This window comes from Dipodomys spectabilis, unplaced genomic scaffold (assembly GCF_019054845.1).
Source record: "Dipodomys spectabilis isolate Male_0828 unplaced genomic scaffold, ASM1905484v1 ptg000004l, whole genome shotgun sequence".
Classification (NCBI taxonomy): Eukaryota; Metazoa; Chordata; class Mammalia; order Rodentia; family Heteromyidae; genus Dipodomys; species Dipodomys spectabilis.
Genome location: NW_024870681.1, coordinates 4520526 through 4541844, shown reverse-complemented (window position 1 = coordinate 4541844; position 21319 = coordinate 4520526). Strand labels below are relative to the sequence as shown.

General features: G+C 41.0%; 1 protein-coding gene across 1 annotated transcript in view; it reads left to right on the top strand.

Moving 5' to 3' along the window:
* Positions 1–21319, top strand: part of Myo1d (myosin ID) — a 295270-nt gene that overhangs the window by 185591 nt on the left and 88360 nt on the right. The window contains exon 20 of the mRNA XM_042693144.1: positions 1152–1265. Coding sequence (XP_042549078.1) covers positions 1152–1265 — 114 coding nt within the window. The remainder of the gene's footprint in view (positions 1–1151; positions 1266–21319) is intronic.

Sequence of the window (21319 nt, the reverse complement as noted above, 5' to 3'; positions counted from 1 at the left end):
ACTAAATGTGTAGAGAATTGGCTGACTTCTAAAACTGCAGAACAAAGAATTTGAATTTTAGTTTCTCCTACCTATAGAAATATATTCTGTTAAATCTCATCCAGCCTGTCCTAATTTACTTATCTGAGTAGCTTACTGAAGATAACAATGTTTTCAAGTTCATCTCTAGCTTCTTTTTTTGTGGTTGTTATTGGTCGTGGGGCAGTTTTCTGGTGATTTATTGGAGATAAGAGTCTCATGGACTTTTCCTGCCCAGGCTGGCTTTGAACCACGATCCTCAGATCTCAGCCTCCTGAGTAGCTAGGATTACAGGCATGAGCCACCAGTGCCCTAACTTCTTTTTTACACTTTGGGTTAGAACTAGGGAGAAAGGGCAGGGGTATATGTGTATATACAAATATGTACACACACACACCCTGTCATTCCTTTCTTTTATATATGTATTATCTGATATATAACTGTATATAAAATATATGATGTATATGAATGTATATATGTGTATATGTATATACTGTGTATGTATGTATATACATATGTATAAACATATATATACATATTTATATGTAAACATATATACACATCAGAGGTCTCTTCTAACTCTAGTTGGAGACTTGTTTTTTCCTTCTTGACAGTGGTTTGAAAGTTTTTACTGATAGGTACATTGATTAAAATAGTACCTAAGTCTATGGTTGAAACATCCTAATTAACAAGTAGCTAGCTACTTGCTTCGAAAATGCCCTGTGATTAATTTTGTCTCTTAGAAAAAGTTTATCTACAAACAAAGAACATTCCCTACCCGCTCATAGCACTCTATACAAATACAAACCCATAGCTGCTCCCAATGTTTTGTGTGTGTGTGTGTGTGTGTGTGTGTGTGTGTGTGTGTGTGTGTGTGTGTGCGCGCGCGCACATGCCCACACGCCAGTATGCCAATCCTGGGCTTGAACTCAGGGCCTGGGCACTGTGCCTGAGCTCCTGTGCTCAAGGCTAGCAACCGACCACTTGAGTCACAGCTACACTTCAGCTTTTTGGTTGTTAATTGCAGATTAGAGTCTCTACAGTCAGACATCTCTTCCCCTAGGTGTTTCCAGACAGATAACTTGATTTCATTGTGCTGAATTGCTGTGGCTTATTATCATGTTTTCTTACAGGTAAATCGGTTTAGTAAGGTGGAAGACCGAGCAATTTTTGTCACTGACCGTCATCTGTATAAAATGGACCCCACTAAGCAGTATAAGGTGATGAAGACTATCCCTCTATACAATGTAAGTTCTTTTGAAGTAAAAGAATCTGTCTGTACCTGGGTTTTAAGAAGCCTAAGCATTCCTGACATTTTATGCTTTTATTTTATTGTGTTTTATACAGATGTTTGATTTTCCCTGGGAAAGATCCAAAGTTTCCAATAGATTAATTACAACATTTTTTAAAGTATGAATATTATGGATTCTGTCTCATCTTCATTCATTAAGTGTTTAAATGGAACTTACTGGCATTTAAAAGGAAATAGAATATATTATGAAAAGATTATTGCTTTTTTAGATTATAAAATATATGCAGCTTTCAGTTCTTTTCACCAATGTATTCTATACACATTTATTTGTTAGATTTCCAGTCTAAATCCACACCATTAATCATATGTTCAGAGTTTTCAAAAGTTTGTGTTCATTTTTTTATTTGAAATGTGAAATTTTATGCGTATATCCTTGAATCTCAGTATGAGATGATGATGTTGTTGAGGAGGAAGAGGAGGAGGTAGAGGAAGAAGAGGATACAGAGTCCCTCTGTTTTGTCCAGATTGGTCTTAAACTTGTAGACTGAAGTGATCTCCCTGTGCCAGACTCCTGAGAAGCTGGGAATATAAGCACAAACTACCACATCTGACTCAGATTTTTTTTTTCCTGTGTGGTAGTATCTGCTAAATGGCTATTCTGATTCTCCAGAAAGATTCTACTAGACAGCTAGATCATTTCATTTGCCAGTTGAGTTTTCTCTGCCTCCTACTTCTTAAAGAAGAAAGCCTGTGATTATCTAATACTAGGATATATGAAAAACACTAGTTAGAGTTTTACTTAAAATTATTTTTGTCACTGCAAAAGAGGTTGAGAAGAATAGTCTTTATTCATTTTATTTTGTTACATTAGGATCCTTTTGCTTTGTAAGGAACAAAGAAGGAAAACTGTTTCCTATCTCTTATTAATGATGCATGGACCTATGAATAATTGTGTTGAATAGGGAGTTGGGATTTGTTTTCACTACAGTGCCCATTACTCTCATTCCTCCCAACTACAAACTGTGTTCCTTTCAATCTACAGGTCAACAGATTGTAGGTAAGGAGAGATAATGTTCTAAGACACTTTTGATTGCATGTAGCTTTCTTAGCAAACAGTTGTAATCTTAATATGTCAGTCAGAGTTTAAGCCTAAAAACCCTGTTGTCTTATAACTAGAAAACAAATCACATTTTGTCAGTCTAAGGGAATGTGGAACCAACAAAAGTTAATTATGATATGCAGTTCCTTTCTTTATGTTAAAAGGAAACCCATCAAATGCATGATATAAATTCAATATTTTGACAATTCTTTGAACTAAAGCAATTTTCCCAAACTTCCCTTTTCATATTCAGTGGCTTACATGTATAATCACCATTTCCCATCATCATTGCTAGTGATTTAATGATTTTTAATGATACTGTGTAGTGTCATAAAATTTAATAATGCATACCTACTATAATAAGTTTCAACACCAAGCAATAAATACATACTATGTTTTAAGTATTCCACCCATGTCCTTTTTATCCTCATGCCATCTTTGTGAGTACCACCCTATGTCCAGTATCCAATATCTTTGCCAAAAGGCTGTCAGCCAAAACCCAACCTGCATACCCATCCCATGGAGGGCTGGAGGTGTGAAGAGTAAAGGGCAAAGGAGTTAACACCCCAGCCTATCACTCCTTCCCAGTGTGGCTACCTTCCCTTCCCTGACCACTTCCTTCTACTTGCCACCATTCCCAAATCAACCTGTGTATTCATCAGCTTTGCTAGGGTCTGCTTCTAGGAGAAAGCAGGTTAGATGGGAAAGGGGACTTCCAACTGTATCTGTAATATTTTGTCATATGACAAAATATGACAAATATTAAGCCTGAGTGATAAGGATGTGGTTATATTCTTCTGTATAATTAAAAACTTTTAAGAATTAAAAAGAAAGTTTAAGGCTAGAAACTTTAATCCCAGACACCTATGGCTCACTCCTGTAATTCTAGCTATTAAGGAGACTGAGATCTGAGGATGGATGTTTGAAGCCAGCCAGGACAGGAAAGTCCACGAGACTCTTAATTCCAATTAATCACAGAAAGAGCCAGAAGTTGAGCTCTGGCTTAAGTGGTAGAATGCTAGCCTTGAGCAAAAGAAGCTCAGGGACAATGCCCAGGCCCAAAGTTCAAGCTTCAAGACCATCACAGACATACACACTCTCAAAAAAAGTAAATCTCTCTGTAGTCTTTCCTTTTCTCATCTCTTTTTTTAATGCACTAAGCAAGTTCTAATTTCCCTTCAGATCCAGGAGGTTATAAATTATTCTAAGGAAGAAAAGGATGATGGAAACACCAAATTTAGAATCAAACTGTAAGGTTTTCAGAAATGAGAGTAGTCTCATTTGTTTCTCATTTCTCCTTCCAAGAGGAAGCCTTCTATGGTTTTTATGGCTCCCAAGGAACAGATTGCAACCACATATTGTCCTAAGTAATGTTTTCTTCTTAATAAGATGCATGTGTGGTAAGGAAAAGAATCACTTGGAACCCTGGGGAGTGCTGCCATTGGTTGGGTTTCAGGGCAGCTCTGTGAGACCATGGTAGCCTGCACCCTCACCAGCAACAGGAGTTATGGACAATCCAAGTGGCAGCCTTTCTTTTAGTCTCTGCTATTCCTTGTGCCTTCTTGCTAAACAGCATGGGCTAGCTCTAGTCCCATGTTGGAAGCAACTACCCAAGCCACCACTGGCATTTTCATCCTCTATAGGCTGAGTCTTTCCATAGCAACCAGTTCTAGATGGTCCAAATATGTGGGGGGGTTTTTTTGTTTTTTTTTTGGCCAGTCCTGGGGCTTGAACTTTGGGCCTGGCCACTGTCCTTAGGCTCCTTTTGCTCGAGGCTAGCACTCTACCACTTGAGCTCCAGTGCCACTTCTGACTTTTTCTGTGCTTAGTTGGAGATAAGAATCTCCTGGACTTTCCTACCCAGGCTGGGTTTGAATCCTCAGATCTCAGCCTCCTGAGTAGCTACGATTACAGGCATGAGCTACTGGCACCTAGCCAAATCCATATTTTTGTTCCTCATCCAATACTTCTAAATCTGTTATTTGTTTTTCCTGACTTTTTCTGAAGTGACATGGATAATTCTTTATTTGGGGCATGATTGATTTCTTCCCTCTAATATTTTTGACTATTATCCCACGGTCCATTCCCCACTGGACTTGGGTCACAGGTTCTGCTAAATTTTGGAGTGTGTCCTTATGTGTCCCTGTGATCAGGAGCGATAGCAAGAAGTGTGGCAACTAGGCCAGATTCATCAGGCACACTTAGGTCATCTCACTCTTTCCAGCCATCCCATCCTAATTGCTAGGATCTAATCTTTGTTAAACAGGCCTTACTTAAAATTATGCTCTTAAGGCCAGATGCTGGTGGCTCATGCCTGCAATCCTAGCTACTCAGGAGGCTGAGATCTGAGGATCACAGTTCAAAGCCAGCCTGGGCAGGAAAGTCCATGAGATTCTTAGCTCCAATTAACCACCAGAAAACCAGAAGTGCCGCTGGGGCTTAAGTGGTAGAGCACTTGCTTTGAGCTGAAGACCTGAGGGACAGCACCCCCACCCCCTGCCAAAAAAAAAATGCTCTTTAATCCCTTACACAATGATTCTGTTTCCTTACCTGCCTCCAGTCCAGGCAAATAGGTCTAATATTTGTTGCTTCCCTAATGCATCATAAAAAAACAATACCCAAGTGGGCATCGGTGGCTCATGCCTGTAATCCTAACTACTTAGGAGGCTGAGATCTGAGGATCTTGGTTCAAAGCCAGCCCAGGCAGGAAAGTCCTTGAGACTCTTATTTCCAATAAATCACCAGAAAACCAGATATGGCACTGTGGCTCAAGCAGTAGAGCGTTCACCTTGAGCTGAAAGCGCAAGAATAATGCCCAAGCCCTGAGTTCAAGCCCCATGACCGACAAAAAAAAAAAAAAAACCCAGTCAGACAAAATTAAGTTCATACTGATTTTTCTAATTCTGATCTATTATCAAATGGATTGTTCTAGCTCCCTTCCTCACCCCAGTTTATCTTTAAACTCCCAGTCCAAAGAGAAACCTGGTTCCCACAGTTTACCACCCACCTACCATCAGGGTTTATTCGCATGTCTAGCAGTATTCAGACTATCAGTCTATGCCCCTAGAGGCCCAGCTTCAGTTGGAGCACAGTGCTATGGACCCTTTCATTGGCCATGCACTTCCACACTTGTCTGCATCAGCACTTTTCTTTCCCACTACCTTCAGTGACATTGTCTTGTAACTTTTAACATAGTTAGGTTCTCTGGTCACATTCTATATTCCTTCTTAGAATCTGTCAATCTCCTAAATAATTTAAAGTGACCACATTAAGATTCATTCTTAGTGCTATAGACATCTATGAGATTTGGCAAGTATATAGTGTCCTATGTTCACAGTTACTCTTTCAGAATAGTTTAAGTTCTCTTAAAAATTTCCAGTGCTGTACATATATATAAATCTCCAGTCCCAGGCACTGGTGGCTCACCCCTGTAATCCTAGCTACTCAGGAGGCTGAGATCTGAGGATCATGGTTCAAAGCCAGTCGGGGCAGGAAAGTCCCTGGGACTCTTATCTCTAATAAATCACTAGATAACCGGAAGTGGCGCTGTGGCTCAAGTAGTAGAGCGCTCACCTTGAGTTGAAGAGCTGAGGGAAGCACCCAAGCCCAGAGTTCAAGCTCCATGACCTGGCCTGGGCCAAGTATAGTGATACATATCTGCAATCCCAGCTACTTAGGAGAAAGAGATTAGAATGATCACAGTTAAGGCCACCTCAGGCAAAACATTATCAAAATCTCTACCTCATCCAACAAGCCTGGTATGGTGGCACACAATTGTCATCTCAATTTGGCAGAGGAAAGGTGAAGATAGGAGGATTATAGTCTGAGGATGGTCCCAGGCAAAAACACAAAACCCTCTCCAAAGCATTACTAAAAGCAAAGACGGGCTTGGGAGTGTGACTCAAATGGTAGATCACCTGCCTAGGAAGTGTAAGGCCCAGAGTTCATATTTCCAGGCTTGCCTCCTCCAAAAAAATCCTCTATTAATTCTTTCCTCTCCTCTCTCAACACTTGCAAACCACTGATCATCTTACTATCTCCACAGTTGCTTTCTAATCTTCTCCATCATAGAATATGCAGTCTTTCCAGACTGGTTTCTGCACTCGGGAATAAGTACTTTGGCTTCATACTTATTTTTCTGTGGTCCAATCGCTCATGAGTTTACCAAACTAGTATATGAACTCTGGACTCCACACTTGATAAGCAGGCACTATACCCCTTGGCCTAGTACTTCCCACCGCCATAGCTGGGATGACGGGTACATGGCCACACACCCAGCTTTTTCTGTTGAGAAGTGTAGGGTGGTAGTCTCATGTCTGGCCTAGAACTGTGCTCTTTCTGATCTCAGCTGCCCATGTAGCTGGGATGATAGGCACATACTACCGTATCCAGCTGTTGATTGAGAAGAGGGTCTTAAAAATGTTTTCCTAGTCTCCACCTCCTGAGAAGCTAGGATTCTAGGCATGAGCCTAGCTAGCTCAAATTTTTTTAAGTCAATGAATAATCTAGAGGTACCACAGGTACCTTATTCTTTAAGGTTGCTTCCAGTTTGGGATTGTTATGAATAAAGCTTCAATAAACTTTTTTGTTGTTGTTAGTCATGGGGCTCGAACTCTGGGCCTGGGTGCTGTCCCTCAACGCTTCAGCTCAAGGCTAGCACTCTACCTCTTGAGCCACAGCACCACTTCCAGTTTTCTGAGTGGTTTATTGGAGATAAGAGGCTCATGGACTTTCCTGCCCAAGCTGGCTTTGAACCATGATCCTCAAATCTCAGCCTCCTGAGTAGCTAGGATTACAGGTGTGAGCCACAGGCACCTGGTACATTTAGGTTTCTTTGTATGGACACAGTTTTTAAAACAACTAGGTAAATATAGAAAAGTGAAATGCTGGATTGTATGATACTACTAAGTCATCCTTGGAGGAAGTCTCCATTTCCAGAGTCACTGTGCCTCTCTGCATGCCCACTATAGTGAGAGTTCCTGTTGCTTCACATTCTCACCACTATTTGATATTGTCAGTGAATATAATGGATGAACTTTTTCTATTTCCCTAAAATACATCTCAGTTCATCCAAGGTCTCTGTCTTTAACTACAGGAACCATCCAGTCTCTGTCAGTTTATGATCAGGAGATAAGGACCATGTTAACCTAAGTAAATAAAATTAAAAGATAAATTTGGCACTGCTTTTCCCCTGTGACTAGCAAGAATTATCCAATTAATTTGTCATTTAATAATTGTTCCATTCACTCTTCATAGGCAATACCAAAATAGGAAGTCATGGCAAATTTTTGAAGATATTTTCAGTAAACACTATTTTCACAAAGCACATGGTCACATAATTGCAAACAGTGATCAGAGAATGAAATGTTCAAGTCACAGGAGACCCCTGTTGTATTAAGTGAACTTCTATGTACAAATACTGTGTGTTTGGGCTAAGGTTTTTCAGCCAGCTGGAATCATCCATATTGTTGTCAAATTAGTATCTTCCCCTTTAACTCACTCTCTATGCTATCTTTGTATATTGTAATATCAAATTGAAGCATTACTTCCAATACAATTGTTGAGAAAAGTCAGAACTTTTGCAGGGGCAGTGGGGTTCAAATTTTAGTGCTTTTGTGAAACTGAGAGACATACAGTTGCCAGGGTTTGATTTGAAGAACAAAAGCAAGACATTGCATACATAATTTACAGTATATCCAAAGCTTCCTCACAACCTCTGACAGGGCACCACTGAGTTGGTGGAAAAAGCTTGCTGTCCCTGCAGAGGCTTGTTGCTTGAATAAATGCCCTTCTGCCATCAGGGTTCACATGGACATTGGTGCTCACAAAGCAGAGTGCCAAGATTGAGTGTAATTTGCGTAAACATGAAATCTGTTCCTGCTTTCGAGGTAGTCTGCATGAACTGAAACATTTAACCTGCCCGTAGCGAGAGTTTTTCTAGTCCTTTTGTTGGTGAATGTGTTAGTTTTGCCTAATGAATTGGCTTGAAGGATGTATGAATCTGCCCATTAATGTTGTTTTGATATAGTTCCTTTTATCAGTTTGGGCTGGATGGTTAAGGAGGTAGCCAATTAATTATACACATCCCTTCTTTAGTTCTGTGGAAAATCCAAAGCAAGCATGGGGGAGAGGAAAGAGACAGTTATCTGATGTGCCAGTTTCATAGAGGTAAATGGATTGTAATTATGCCAAGCTTCATGCTTTATTACTCTATTTGACGTGACTTGCTGGAAAGATACCATTCTGTTCGGAAGATGGATTGTCCTTGTAATGTGTATAGGGTGTGCTCTGTTGAAATCCATCCCCACCACCATTTCTAAAGCACTCTCCCCTCCTGGCTGCAGCCCAAGGGAAGGTGTTTCCATGGTAACCTCAACAGAGGCAATCAGCTGATGTCTGGCACTGCCTGAGTTGTGTGCACTAACCCCCTCCCCTCTCAGTTCTCTCCTAGCCTTTAAAAAATATTTTTTAATGATTTTTAACAGAAAGTGTATGATCCCTTGATGTCAGGCCCTAAGTAGCACTCTGGGGTGTGGGAGCTATATTATTTTGACCATCTTGTGCAAAAATATTTCTACATATAATAACAAAGATGTTGGCTAGCAAAATTAGATGATTAGAAATTCTTGTTCTTAGTTTTTAAAAACTAAAGTGCTGTCTGTATTTAAAAGAAATCTGGAGAGACAAAGGTGCTTTGGTTTCAATTTAGTTTTCCAAGAATTTTTTCTTACTCTGGCTTTGCAATGAAGCAGTCTTTCTCCTGTAATTTTTTAGGATTCAATGATTTTATCATTGGATTTGAGTGAGCTATGTGGTTTTAAAATACTTCTTTAAAATGTGACACCTAAAGCATGCACTCTCTTCTTTTTAATTAATATGAGAGAGATATCAAAATATCAGCACTTTCCTGCTAATTATTATCCTGGCATGTGTCCAGAAGTAAATGCCTTTTGTTCTGCTGCTTTGAGACCACTGGTGCTTATGCAGAACAAGACTAAGCAAGCCAAATGCAGGCTCTTTCTGACACAATGTAGAGTATTTTCACTAATTCCTTACTTGGAAATTTAATTTCAGATTTAAAAGATCTATCAAAGTATTATTTCAAAAGCAAGTCATCAGGGCCAAAATAGGAATCCTATAAGAAGCTATTTCGTTAAAGAAATACAACAAACCCCTTTAAAAAACTACAGTTTCAGAAAATATATATGTACCACCTTACTTATCCAGAAGTCAGATTGCTAAAAGCAACATCCTTGTAAACAAAGCCCTAAGGATGTGTATGTGTGTGTGCATAAATATGATCTCTGCATTTCAGAATAGATGTCACCATCATGCAGCAATAATAAGCTTTTTTATATAAATGCCTTATCAGGGGCTAAACATTTATCTTAGTGGTAGCACCCTCTTGTCTGGTATGCTTAAATCCCTGGGGTTTTATCCTTGGCTCTAGAAAAGAAGCAATAATCCGGGCACTTGTAGTTCATTCCTGTAATCCTACAAAGGAGGCTGAGATCTGTGGACCACAATTCAATGCCATCCCAAGGCAGGGAAGACTCCTATCTCCAGCTAACCACCAAAAAGCCAAAAGTAGAGCTGTGGCTCTGGTGATAGAGTTTTATCCTTGAGCAAAAGGGAAACTGGGTGCTGGTGGCTCACATCTGTAATCCTAGCTACTCAGGAGGCTAAGATCTGAGGATCATGGTTCAAACCCAGCCAGGGCAGGAAAATCTGTGAGCCTCTTAGCTCCAATTAACTACCAGTAAACTGGAAGTGGAGCTATGACTCCATGTGGTAGAGCACTAGCCTTCAGCAAAAAGTACTCAGGCACAGTATCCAGCCCATGACTGCCAAAAAGAAAGGGGGAGAGGGGAGAAGAAGAGAGGAAGAAGGAGAAAGCAAGGAAGGAAGCTCAGGGACAGTGCCCAGGCCTGGAATTCAATCCCCAGATCCAGTCATACATACTCTCCTCCCCCCCCCCCACCCCCACCCCCACCTTCACACACACACACAAACACACAGAAAGCAATAATTGTCTTATCAGAACTCTCTTCTGTTCATTGTTTTTGAGCAGCTACTCTGTGCTGTGTTTGGCAGACACTTGCAGTTCTATACCACACAGTCTGACCTAAACACCTTGCAGGCCTGTTGGAGAGACAGGGACAAGCACCATTTGGCACAGTACAGTGCCTAGGACATGTACCATGGCAGCCTTGTGTGATCATTAGGATGACTTGCTCCCCAGAGGAAACAGGCATTTGGGAAGGGAAAACAGTCTACCCAAAGCCACTAAGATCACAGACCATGGAGCTTGGCTTCATACTGCTGTCTATATGACCTCCTATGCAACTCAAATAACTTCTGATTTAAAATTTTATTTTAGCAAGAAGAAAATGATAACAAAACTAACATCTGTCTAAAACCAGCATTTTAAGGTGATTTAATCCTGCTATATTAATAGAAAAATCCTGACCAGGTGCCTGTGGCTCATACCTATAATCCTCAGTATTCTGAAAGCTGAGACCTGGAAGATTACAGTTTCTGCCAACCCAGGCAGAAAAGACTCCATCTCTAATTAACCAGAAAATGCCAGACTGGAGGTGTGACTTAAGTGATGTAGCACAAGAGCACGAGGCACTGGTACACACACACACACACACACACACACACACACACACACACACACACACACACACACACACACACACACACACACACACACACACACACACACACACACACACACACACACACACACACACACACACACACACGTATCTATATGTAGACAGAGAAAAGAGATTAAAACCTGCATAGCAAGACTTTCTCTCTAAAGGAATAGTATAAGACAAAAAGGCCAGCTGTAGCAGCTATTTGTGGAAGATTGTGGTTCTATACCAGTCCAGGGAAAAAGTTAACATGACTCCTGTCTCAACTAACAAGACAGGCATAGTGGTTCACATCTGTATTCCCATCTACATAACAAGCAGAGGTAGGAGGATTATTGTCTGAGCCAGCCCTCATCAAAAATGTGAGACTCTGACCAAAAAAAATAACTAAAGCTAAAGGACTGAGAGTATAATTCAAGTGGTAGAACAGACCTGCCTAGTAAATGCAAGGCTCTGAATTCAAATCTCAGTACTGCCAAAAAAATGATAAAAAATGGTCTTCTTCCTTTACAATGGAGAGTGAATATATTATCTCACTTGTCTCCCAACCCATCCCTGTCACAGGAGAAGACCGAGGCTGCACAGTAGGCATCAGATAAATTTGTTTTTTTGTTATTGATTGGTCCAGAACAAACTTTGCTTATGCAGGATTGTTATAATGCTCACTACACTACCAGAGAACCTGACTTTCCAAGTATAGATGTTCAAGGGTAAACATGGACATGCAGTGTGCCATGGCGTGAGCAGTTGGGATCCTCCCAACCTGCTCAATTTCTTGTTTGGCTTGGGATGGGAGAGGGGGAGAACAGACATTACTTCATAGGAAGCTACCTCAGCATCTGCCTGCCCTCCCCACCATTCCATCTCACAGCCTTTCATGATGCTGGTGGAATTTTAGACATACTCTGTATTGGATCCAGAGGTCATTACACTTCATCTGGTAAAGAAGAGAGGCACATCCCAGTAGGGTAGGGACATGGTGTATATGGATGCATCTGGGTCTGAAGTCATGCCCCATTTTAACAATAGCACCCCACCATGGAATGTTGAAGCCTGAAATAAAACACACGTATAGCACATGTGAAGTCCTAGCATAGGTCTCATCACATAGTAAGTACATCTGAGAAACAGGAAGAGGTCAGCCTTGAAGGCCCTCACTGTTGAGTCTCTCTGCTCCTTACTTTTGGTTCTACCTGAGTGTTCTCCCAGACAACAGGATGGCTCCCTTGAATCACCCAGATCTCTGCTCATCTATAACCTGAATGGGGTTGTCTACAACAATGCCTTCTGCTCTATCCTATCTTTCTCTCTGCCTTTTTCCTATGGCTGTGGTCTTCTTTACCACCTGTGACATCATATAGTTTTTGTCATTGGATAATCTTGAATGAGGCTCATTCCTCATAGATTCCATGAGGCAAGGGTCATGCCTGGACCCCCTCTTCTGTCCCCAGAGCACTTCCTCTCATACAGCAAGTTCTCAACAAATGGGTATTGAAGGACGAGTTGGAAGTCCATACTAGAAACAGGAAAACAGTTAAAAGGCTGATGCTGTGACCTGGTAAGAAATCACAAGGGCCTAAACTAAAGCAAGGACAAGAAAGAGAGAAAATTGGAACTCAAGAACTACTTAAGTGACAGAAACAAGGCCCTGGAGTAAAGAAAAGAGGCTACAATCATAGATTCCTTTCTAGACACTTGAGTAGATGACAGAGCTGGTTTCTTACCAATGTGGAAGTACAGGAAAAGAATCAGATATATTACAGGTGTGTAGAAATAATTTCAGTCTTAAGCAGGTTTTGTGTATTGTGGCTGGGGAATCTAAAATGGAGAGGCCTAATCAACAGTTGGCTTTCCAGAGAATCATCTAGTGTGGACACTTAGAGTCTGCTCATGCTCCTATATCAACATACCATAGACTGAATGCTTAAGGCAGGAGTTTATATGTCATAGTCTTAGAGGGGGAAAGAATGTTACCACCACACAGCTTTTTCTGTGCTCAAGCAAAAATATTCAGGAAATACCGTGAGAGAGCACAGAGGGGGTTGGAAAGGCTTTCAAAAAGACAAGGAAGGTTTTTAAAGAGTCTGTAAGTGCACTTGTGTGTTTTTCTGCACTGGACTCTGGTGAGCATTTTTCCTGAAAATTTTTGTTGCTATTCTGGTTGGGAGTTTGTATTGTTTGCAGTAGTTGAGTTTGAACTCAAGACCTCCCACTTGCTAGGCTGGTACCTTACCACTGAGCCATACCTCCAGTTGTTTTTCACTGGTTCTTTTTAGGATAGCGTCTCTCTTCCTGCTTAGACATGATTCACCTACTATAGGCTTCCCAATGTCACTGAGATCACAGCTATGTGCCACCGCATCCAACTTTTCTTCCACAGACAGAGTATCAAGGACTTTTCTGCCCTGACTATCCTGACACAATCCTCCCAGTCTCAGCCTCCTATGTGGCTTGGGATAATGGGCACACACCATCATGCCCAGTTATGGCTTGAAAAGGGTCTCCTTAACCTTTCTGCTTAGGCTGGACTCAAACTATGATCTTCTCATTTTTAGCTTTCCAGGATGCTAGCGAGGATTACAAACGTAAGCCCCTGATGCTCAGTTTCCAAATTCTTATGGTTGTTGTTGTTATAAAGATTTGTACAGAGGGGTTACAATTACATAAGTCAGGTAATGAGTATATTTGTTGGATAATGTCACCCCTTCCCTTACTCTCTCCCATTTTTTGCCTCCTATCCACTACCCACAAGTTGTATAATTCATTTTCAACATAGTGTCTAATGAGTACCACTGCTGCATTTGTTCTTCCTTCGTCCTTCCATTTCTGTGTCCAAATTCTTAAAGAGATATGTGTTCCACTACTTTTGGCAATGCAAAGTAGCAAGACTGAAATGGGAAGAGATGGTAAAATATAGTTTCAGAGACTTGAAATAATCTTAGTAGATACAGAAATGGAAAGAAGAGACAAGAGATTTCTGAGTCATCCTTAATTCAAGGTAACATTCTTTTGACTATTTTCTGTGTGTACTAATTTAGTTTCCTCATGTAGTAATCTAGATCATTTTGTCATTACTCCTATGAGATAAACAGTATTAGACGCCCACTTGCAATTGAATAAACTGAGGAATGAGCCTCATTCAGGATTATCCAACGACAAAATTAAGGAAAAGCAGTGCCAGGCTCAGAGCCCAGCAGGATAGCCACAGCCTGTGACCTTTCATGGCTGTATACTTGTGGTCACTTTGGGGCTTGGGAGATGGTGTGGCTTGTTGCACACCATTGAGAAAGCCCTGAGAAGGAAGAGTAGTTAGGCTAAGGTGATGAGTTTCTTTTGTCCAGGTCAAGTATGTGGTCCTCATGGGCCCTCCAGGAGACTCTGTGTGGTACTTTCCCTGGGCAAGTGCCTATTCCCAGAGGGAAGTTTGAGCTTGGCATTGGCATTTGACAATTTTAAAGAGAAAGTTGCAGTTAGCTTCTTCTCCCCAGCTGAGCCTCAAGCCTCCAACCACTATGAATAGCTTCTCCACTACACTATAAACTTCCCTGGGAATTAAGGTTTTTCTAATCTATATACACGCATAATCTAGAGCAAAGACCTGGGCCTTCCAGTTCAAATAGATGCATCTCTCCCTGTTCAACTCACTAGCTAGCTACAGCTAAATCCCTTGGACATCATATTATAAAAACAAACACAAGATGATCTGAAAGCTGTAGAGAAGAGGTAGACCAACTAGTGTTCTTGGTTCTCAAAACCCAATATACACTGAAGTCCCTGGGATTTGGGTAGCTCTTTCCAAATCTCTTTAAAAAAATTTTACCACCTATATATCCTGGAATGGAACATCAGGAGCGAAAACAAACAGAAGAAAAGCTTGTTTCCTCTCACCACAGAACAAGGAAGCAGCAAGGTAAGAGAAGAAGAAACCTCCAGCTCCCATCATCAAAAATTGAATGAAAGGGGTGGGAAGGTGGCTCAGTGGTAGAGCACTTGCCTTGCATGCATGAGGCCCTGGGTTCGATTCCTCAGCACCACATAAGCAAAAAGGAAAAAGCCGGAAGTGGCACTGTGGCTCAAGTGGTAGAGCGCTAGCCTTGAACTGAAGAGCTGAGGGATACCGTCCATGCCCAGAGTTCAGGCCCCACAAGCGGACCCCCCCCAAAAAAATATTGAATGAAAAAACAGCAAAAAGTCCCTTCTCCAAGACCCCTGTGAGAGTGTGCAGGAGTCCCAGGTGGATTCTAGGGTTCTGACACTACCCATTCCATTGACCAGTGGAGACTGAGCAAGACATCCAGATTCCCTTCCCCTCCTGGAGATTGTGAAGTTCCTCAGAAACCCACCAGGGCGGGCAGTGGAAGCCAAATTGGGAGTCTGGACTTGCACCAGCAGTAAAACAGTGCCTACCACTTTCCCTACTGACCCATTTTTAACAGAGAACTGCTAAAATAGAAGTTTTAATATGATCCAGTTTCATACTACAATATGATCAAAATGAAACTCATAATGCAATATGACCAAGATGCAATGAAAAAAAATCACACTTCACACCTAAATAAACAGGAGCCAGGGTACACAGAGTCAATTTGTTGGCAAATATAGGATAGGACAGTGAAGCTAAAACAATGAGTGAATAATCTTTTTGCATTGAGAGTCATTACTTTGTAATGTTAGAAAAAAAGTCAATTAGAAGACCAATAAGAAAAGCAGCTTAATTAAGTTGGTATTTTAAGAGAGAAAAAAATAAATTTAAAATCGAGATAAAACTGGATTCAATTAGTAAAACAATTATCTTTGCAAAATAGTAATTTGACTATCTAGGATCCAATTACCTCATAGTTTCATCTAAATCAATGGCTTTATACAATTAGAATCACTCAAGAAGCTTTTATAAACTGTATATACCTAGGCCAGTCCCAAAGCAAATAAAGTAAATACCCAAGTGACTCTAATATGTAGCCATAGCTGGGAGCCACTGGCCCAAATGAGCCACTATCAGAATATAAGTAGAAGGATGTGTACACTTTCTCAGTAGTCAGAGTAGATGTGACAGGGTTTAAGCACTAAACTTTGTGTGCTTTTTCTAAAGGAACACCCTCTTGGGCCATCTGTCTTATTCATGTACCCTGGTGATGAATTTGATTATCCGGTTCTCAAGCTTACAACAATAAATCTGAAGCAATAATTAAAAGGGAAGCGCTCTGCCACAGGCAGGCACATTGATGGTTGCATTATAATGGAAGCCGAAAGTGCCGGAGACTCAGAGATTTACTTCAATTCCAAGATGACTTGGTCTCAAAATCTAGTGTTTTCTTGAGCTATTTTCCTCAGAGCAGACTTTTTGCAATTAAAATTCAGTTTTTCACAAAACCATTGTACTGAATTGCAAGTTGTAAGGCAAATCCCCAATCCTAAACTACCTGATCTTCTACTAAAAAGACCTACAGTAGGCCTATCTAAGGTGTTCATTAAAAAGAAGACAATTTTCCATGCACTAGTAGATTCTAACCCCCTTTCTAGTAGACAAATTTAGTCTAAATATGGAAAAGCTAAATTTGCTTACTCCAAAGGAAGTACTTGCCATATAAGGAAAGATTCAAGCATTTAAACTAATAGAAGAGGTTATAGCAGACCAAGCTTCTGGCACCGCTCTCTAGAGGAATTTCTCTTTAATTTCATAAAATACAAAGTTCATTTGCAGTGAGAACATTATCTCAATTGTAAATTTTCTTGATGGTGCCCTTGATTCCTGCAAGGATGTGCAATGTTTAGAGGAAATTGAAGATGGATGTGAAGATGTTATTTATTCAGTACAGTGAGATTGGACTCAGAAACTTACTAAAGGGCTTTACTGAGTGGCTTTCATAAATTTGTTGAAATCAAGGGTTGAAAGGCCTTGTCAATCGACAATGTAAATTTAGCTCTTTAATCAGTTGATTACAATTACTTTCATTGACCTGAGTAATATTGATCTATATTACTAGACTCTTAACACACATTTATGTATAAAGTCGATTATGTTGGGTCTGAGGCAATTTTTTCAATATTGCTCATGGCCCTATGTTTTGTGCAGTAGGTTTTTATTTCACCATTAAGATGCCACATGCTTCAGACATAGTGTTCCTTTGGGAGTATGTGGTCCAGAGTGTGGTCTTTGGACTCCAGTGGCCCTGAAGACACACTGTTTTAAAGCATTTTTATGGATTACTGTTCATTACAGTATTTCTGAGTCCCTAAGAAAGTAAAATAATAACTTTATTCTGTTTAATTAAGTTGGAAAATATTTCCAAAATATAGGAGGTTGGTTTGTTTGTGCTGGTCTTGGAGCTTGGATTCAGGGCCTGGGTGCTGTCCCAGAACTTGTTTGCTGAAGGCTAGCACTCTACTACTTGAGCCACAACTACACTTCCAGCTTTTTGGGTGTTTAAAGTCTTGTGGACTTTCCTGCCTGTGCTGTCTTCAAACCACAATCCACAGATATCAGATATCAGACTCCTCTAAGTATCTAGGATTACAGGCATGAGCTACTGGTGCCTGGCCCAAAATACAGTTTTTAAAAGTGTTAACCTGGCATGTTAAAAAAAAAATGGTGTTGGCAATGTGGCTTAGTGGTAGAGTCTATTCCTCAGTACCACATAAACAGAAAAGCCAGAAGTGGTGCTGTGGCAAGTGGTAGAATGCTACCCTTGAGCAAAAGAAGCTCAGGGACAGTGCCCAGGCCCTGAATTCAAGCCCCAGGACTGGCAAAAAAAAAAAAAAAGTATTGAATGTAGTATGTGTATGAATACTTAGTTATCTCAAAGTGTTCATTCTTTCTATCATATATTTTTCAAATTAGGAGTACTCTTGGGCTGGGAAGGTGACTCAGTGGTAGAGTGCTTGCCTCGCATGCATGAGGCCCTGGGTTTGATTCCTCAGCACCACATAAACAGAAAAAGCCGGAAGTGGTGCTGTGGCTCAAGAGGTAGAGCACTAGCCTTAAGCTGAAGAGCCTGAGGGACAGTGCCCAGGCCCAGAGTTCAAGCCCCATGACCAATAAAAATAAATAAATAAAATAAAAATAGGAGTTCTCTATTGGGGCTGGGGTATAGATCACTGGTAGAGCATGTGCCTAGCATGTGTAAGTCTCTGGTTTCAGTCCCCAGCACCAAGGAAGTAAAATTTCTCTGTGATCTGGTCACTATTACTGCACAAGAGACTATCCCAAACTTATAAACACAAGCATTTTAGTGTGGCCATGGGGTCTTATTCTAGAAATTTGGAAAGAGAAAAGCAGATGGGTCTCTGCTTCCATATCTAAGGACTCATCTTGGGAGACTTGAGAATGGGGGCTCAAGGGCTGGAGGCCAGATTCACTGGGAAGCTCACTCCCTTCAGTAGCAGACACTGGGCTGAAGGGCATAAAGACTGCAACTGGAGTTTTCCCAAGGCTCTTAAAGATGCATGGCATCCTCAGATATAGAGACCTCTGAAAAGGCCCACTTTTTCCTTTTATTTTTTTGAGATAGATTCTCAATCTGTAGCCACAGCTGGCCTTGAACTTGAGATCCTCCTGCCTCTACCTCCCAAGTGCTAGAATTACAGGTGTGTACCTCCTGTATTTAGTATTTAGGTATTTAGTATCCTGTTGAAGTAAGTGGGTGCTGCTTTGCTTTATGAACTAACATTAGAATTTACATGGCTTCATTTCTCTTGTGTGTTATTGGATTAAAGCAAATATTTAGTCAGCCCTAATAAAATGGGGAGGACATAGGTCCTGTTCTTCAATGGGAGGAATGTCAGAATGTCAATTTGTGAACATGTTATAAATCCTCTACAGTCTACCCTGTGGTAGGTGGTTATTGGTAGGTAGGTAAGAGTGGCTTTGGTGGTAGAGCACCTGCCCAGCAAGCAAAAAAAAAAAAAAAAAAAACCCTGCAATTGCTCCCCAGTGCCACTAATTTTTTTAAATTTACATTTCTCTGATATTTAGAATGCATTCCCCCAGGTTAGAACTTAGTGCTGAAGGGGGGAGGGAAGCATGGGGCTGGTAGAGCATTTTCTTACCATGCATGAACCCTTGGGTCAACCCCCCTTTTTAAGGGTTAAAGTCATTTTTAAGTAACAGGTAAATTCAATTTGATGTGCTTCGTGCTCATTCACACATGCTCATAATTCCAGCACTCAGGAGGCTGAGGCAGGAGGATCTGACAGGGCTACATACTGAAACCCTATCTCAAAAAAAAAAAAAAATGTAATCCCTGCTCCTAAGATGCTCTCCAAAAGTCTGATTCCCTGATAATATCAGGTTCATGGCTGAGGGCCAGAATCTCATCATCTAATTTAGCCCAGGTGCCCTTCCTCAAGTAGAGCTCTTTAGTATGAAGACCTGTGAACTAAACTGACAAGTTGTCTCTCCCATAGACTGGGGCTGGGGAGGAGGGACATTCACAGTGGACAGCCCTGCTCACAGAGGGGAGGAATGGAAGGCACATCACAGTGGCTGGCCATCTGTGTTTGTGATCAGCCTTCCTGATCTGTGTCCTGCCCACAGAACCTGAATTCAGATTCCTCTCTGCATTCTGCAATATCTCTGTCCTTTTCACTCTGATCTAAAGTCTTTGGTCCACTCCTTTGAAACCCTGTGTATTTATAACCCGTTTCATTCCAAAAAATACACAACTCAAAATATTCTGCCTATGCCTTAAATTCCTTGTGAGCCACAGTGGACAAGACCCTCAAGACTGTGGAGCACTGTTGTCCATGGAGGAAACTCATAAAGCATACCCTGAAGATCTTTAGAGAGCCTTTCATCTTTCTGGAAGATTCTTTGAAGCAATGCTTTAGATCTTTCTGAGGGTGTAACAAAGGATCTTACAGTCCTACTCTGGATTTGATCCATTGCCCTGAAACCATTTCTTAATTTGAGAATCATTTGCCATCTGGAGAAGCTGGGAATAAGAAACAGCTTTATTTTCAAGCCCTGCAATTGCGGGCTTCTTTATATTTCCTCTAAATTTTGCATGAAAGACGAACAGTTCTTTATTAGCATCATCTCTTTCCTCTAATTTTTTTTTCATAGACAGCAAGAAGCCAGATGGTACTTCCATTATTCTGGCTAGAAATCTCCTTATCTGGATCATCACACTTGTTTAGTTCATTTCTTCTCTACCTTCTGTCAACAACAGTGCTGTCAAATTTTCTGGCCTTTCATAACCAGGGTACCATTTCCTCCAGCCTGAAATCACATTTTCCTCCCCTTCCTTGTGGCCTCCACCCTCCTGGGAACCTGTTAGATTCCCCCTGCAGACACAATACTCTTCCAGCTCCTACTTACTTCCCAAAGCAATCCATGTTTTCATTCTGGTTCCTATTGCTGTGTAACAAACCATTCCTGACTCATTGACATAAACAACCACCATTTTCTTGTGGTCACAGATTCTATGGGGCAAGAATGTAGAAAGGGCACAGTGGGTCCAGTTTGCTTCTCAATGTCCTAGATGTCAGCTGAAAAGAGGCTAACCCTACTGCTCAGCAATTGAGGGTTACTCAGTACTATGCTTTGAATCCATTTACCCACCTCTGAAACTCGCCTGGGAGTCTAATCCCCATTGTGAGTGTTTTAGAGGATGAAAGCATAATTGAGTATGATGGTTAAAAGCAGGGACTTTGGGAGATGATTATGACTAGACAAAGGTACCAGCATGGAGCCCATGTTGCAGACTGGTGCTTTTTCAGAAGAGAGAAAGACCAAAATAATGCTCACATACGCATGTACTTTCTCACCATGATAACACTGTGCTGTCTCAAACTCTGCCTGCAGGAAGGCCAACACCAGATGCAGCCCCAAAACTTTGGACCAGAACTATTAGAATAAACCTCTCATTTTTAACTTTCCCTGTGATGTTATGTTATTAACAACAGAAAGATGATTAGAATCATTGGAACCTCCTAACACTTGTCTGACATGAGACCTGGTAGGGCTAGAATCAGCCACTGACTGGAGTGTCTGTACATGTCCTCTCTAGGATGCTTATAGTGGAGACACTTTAGGCCAGTCAGCCTGCTTAATGGTGACCCAAGGCACTGGTTGCTCCTGAGTGCTGGTAGTAAAGAGATAGACTGTTATCCCAAACCCTGAGTTATTTTCATAATGACCTAGCACAGTTAAGTTTTCTGATTTATATCAAGTTGAAGCAGGGAATAATGAAGGAACATTTGGATGGAGAGAAAAGAAGGAAGCTGGAATGAGTCAAATGGATAGAGAACAGAAAGACAATGAGAAATAGTCACTGAACATCTTAC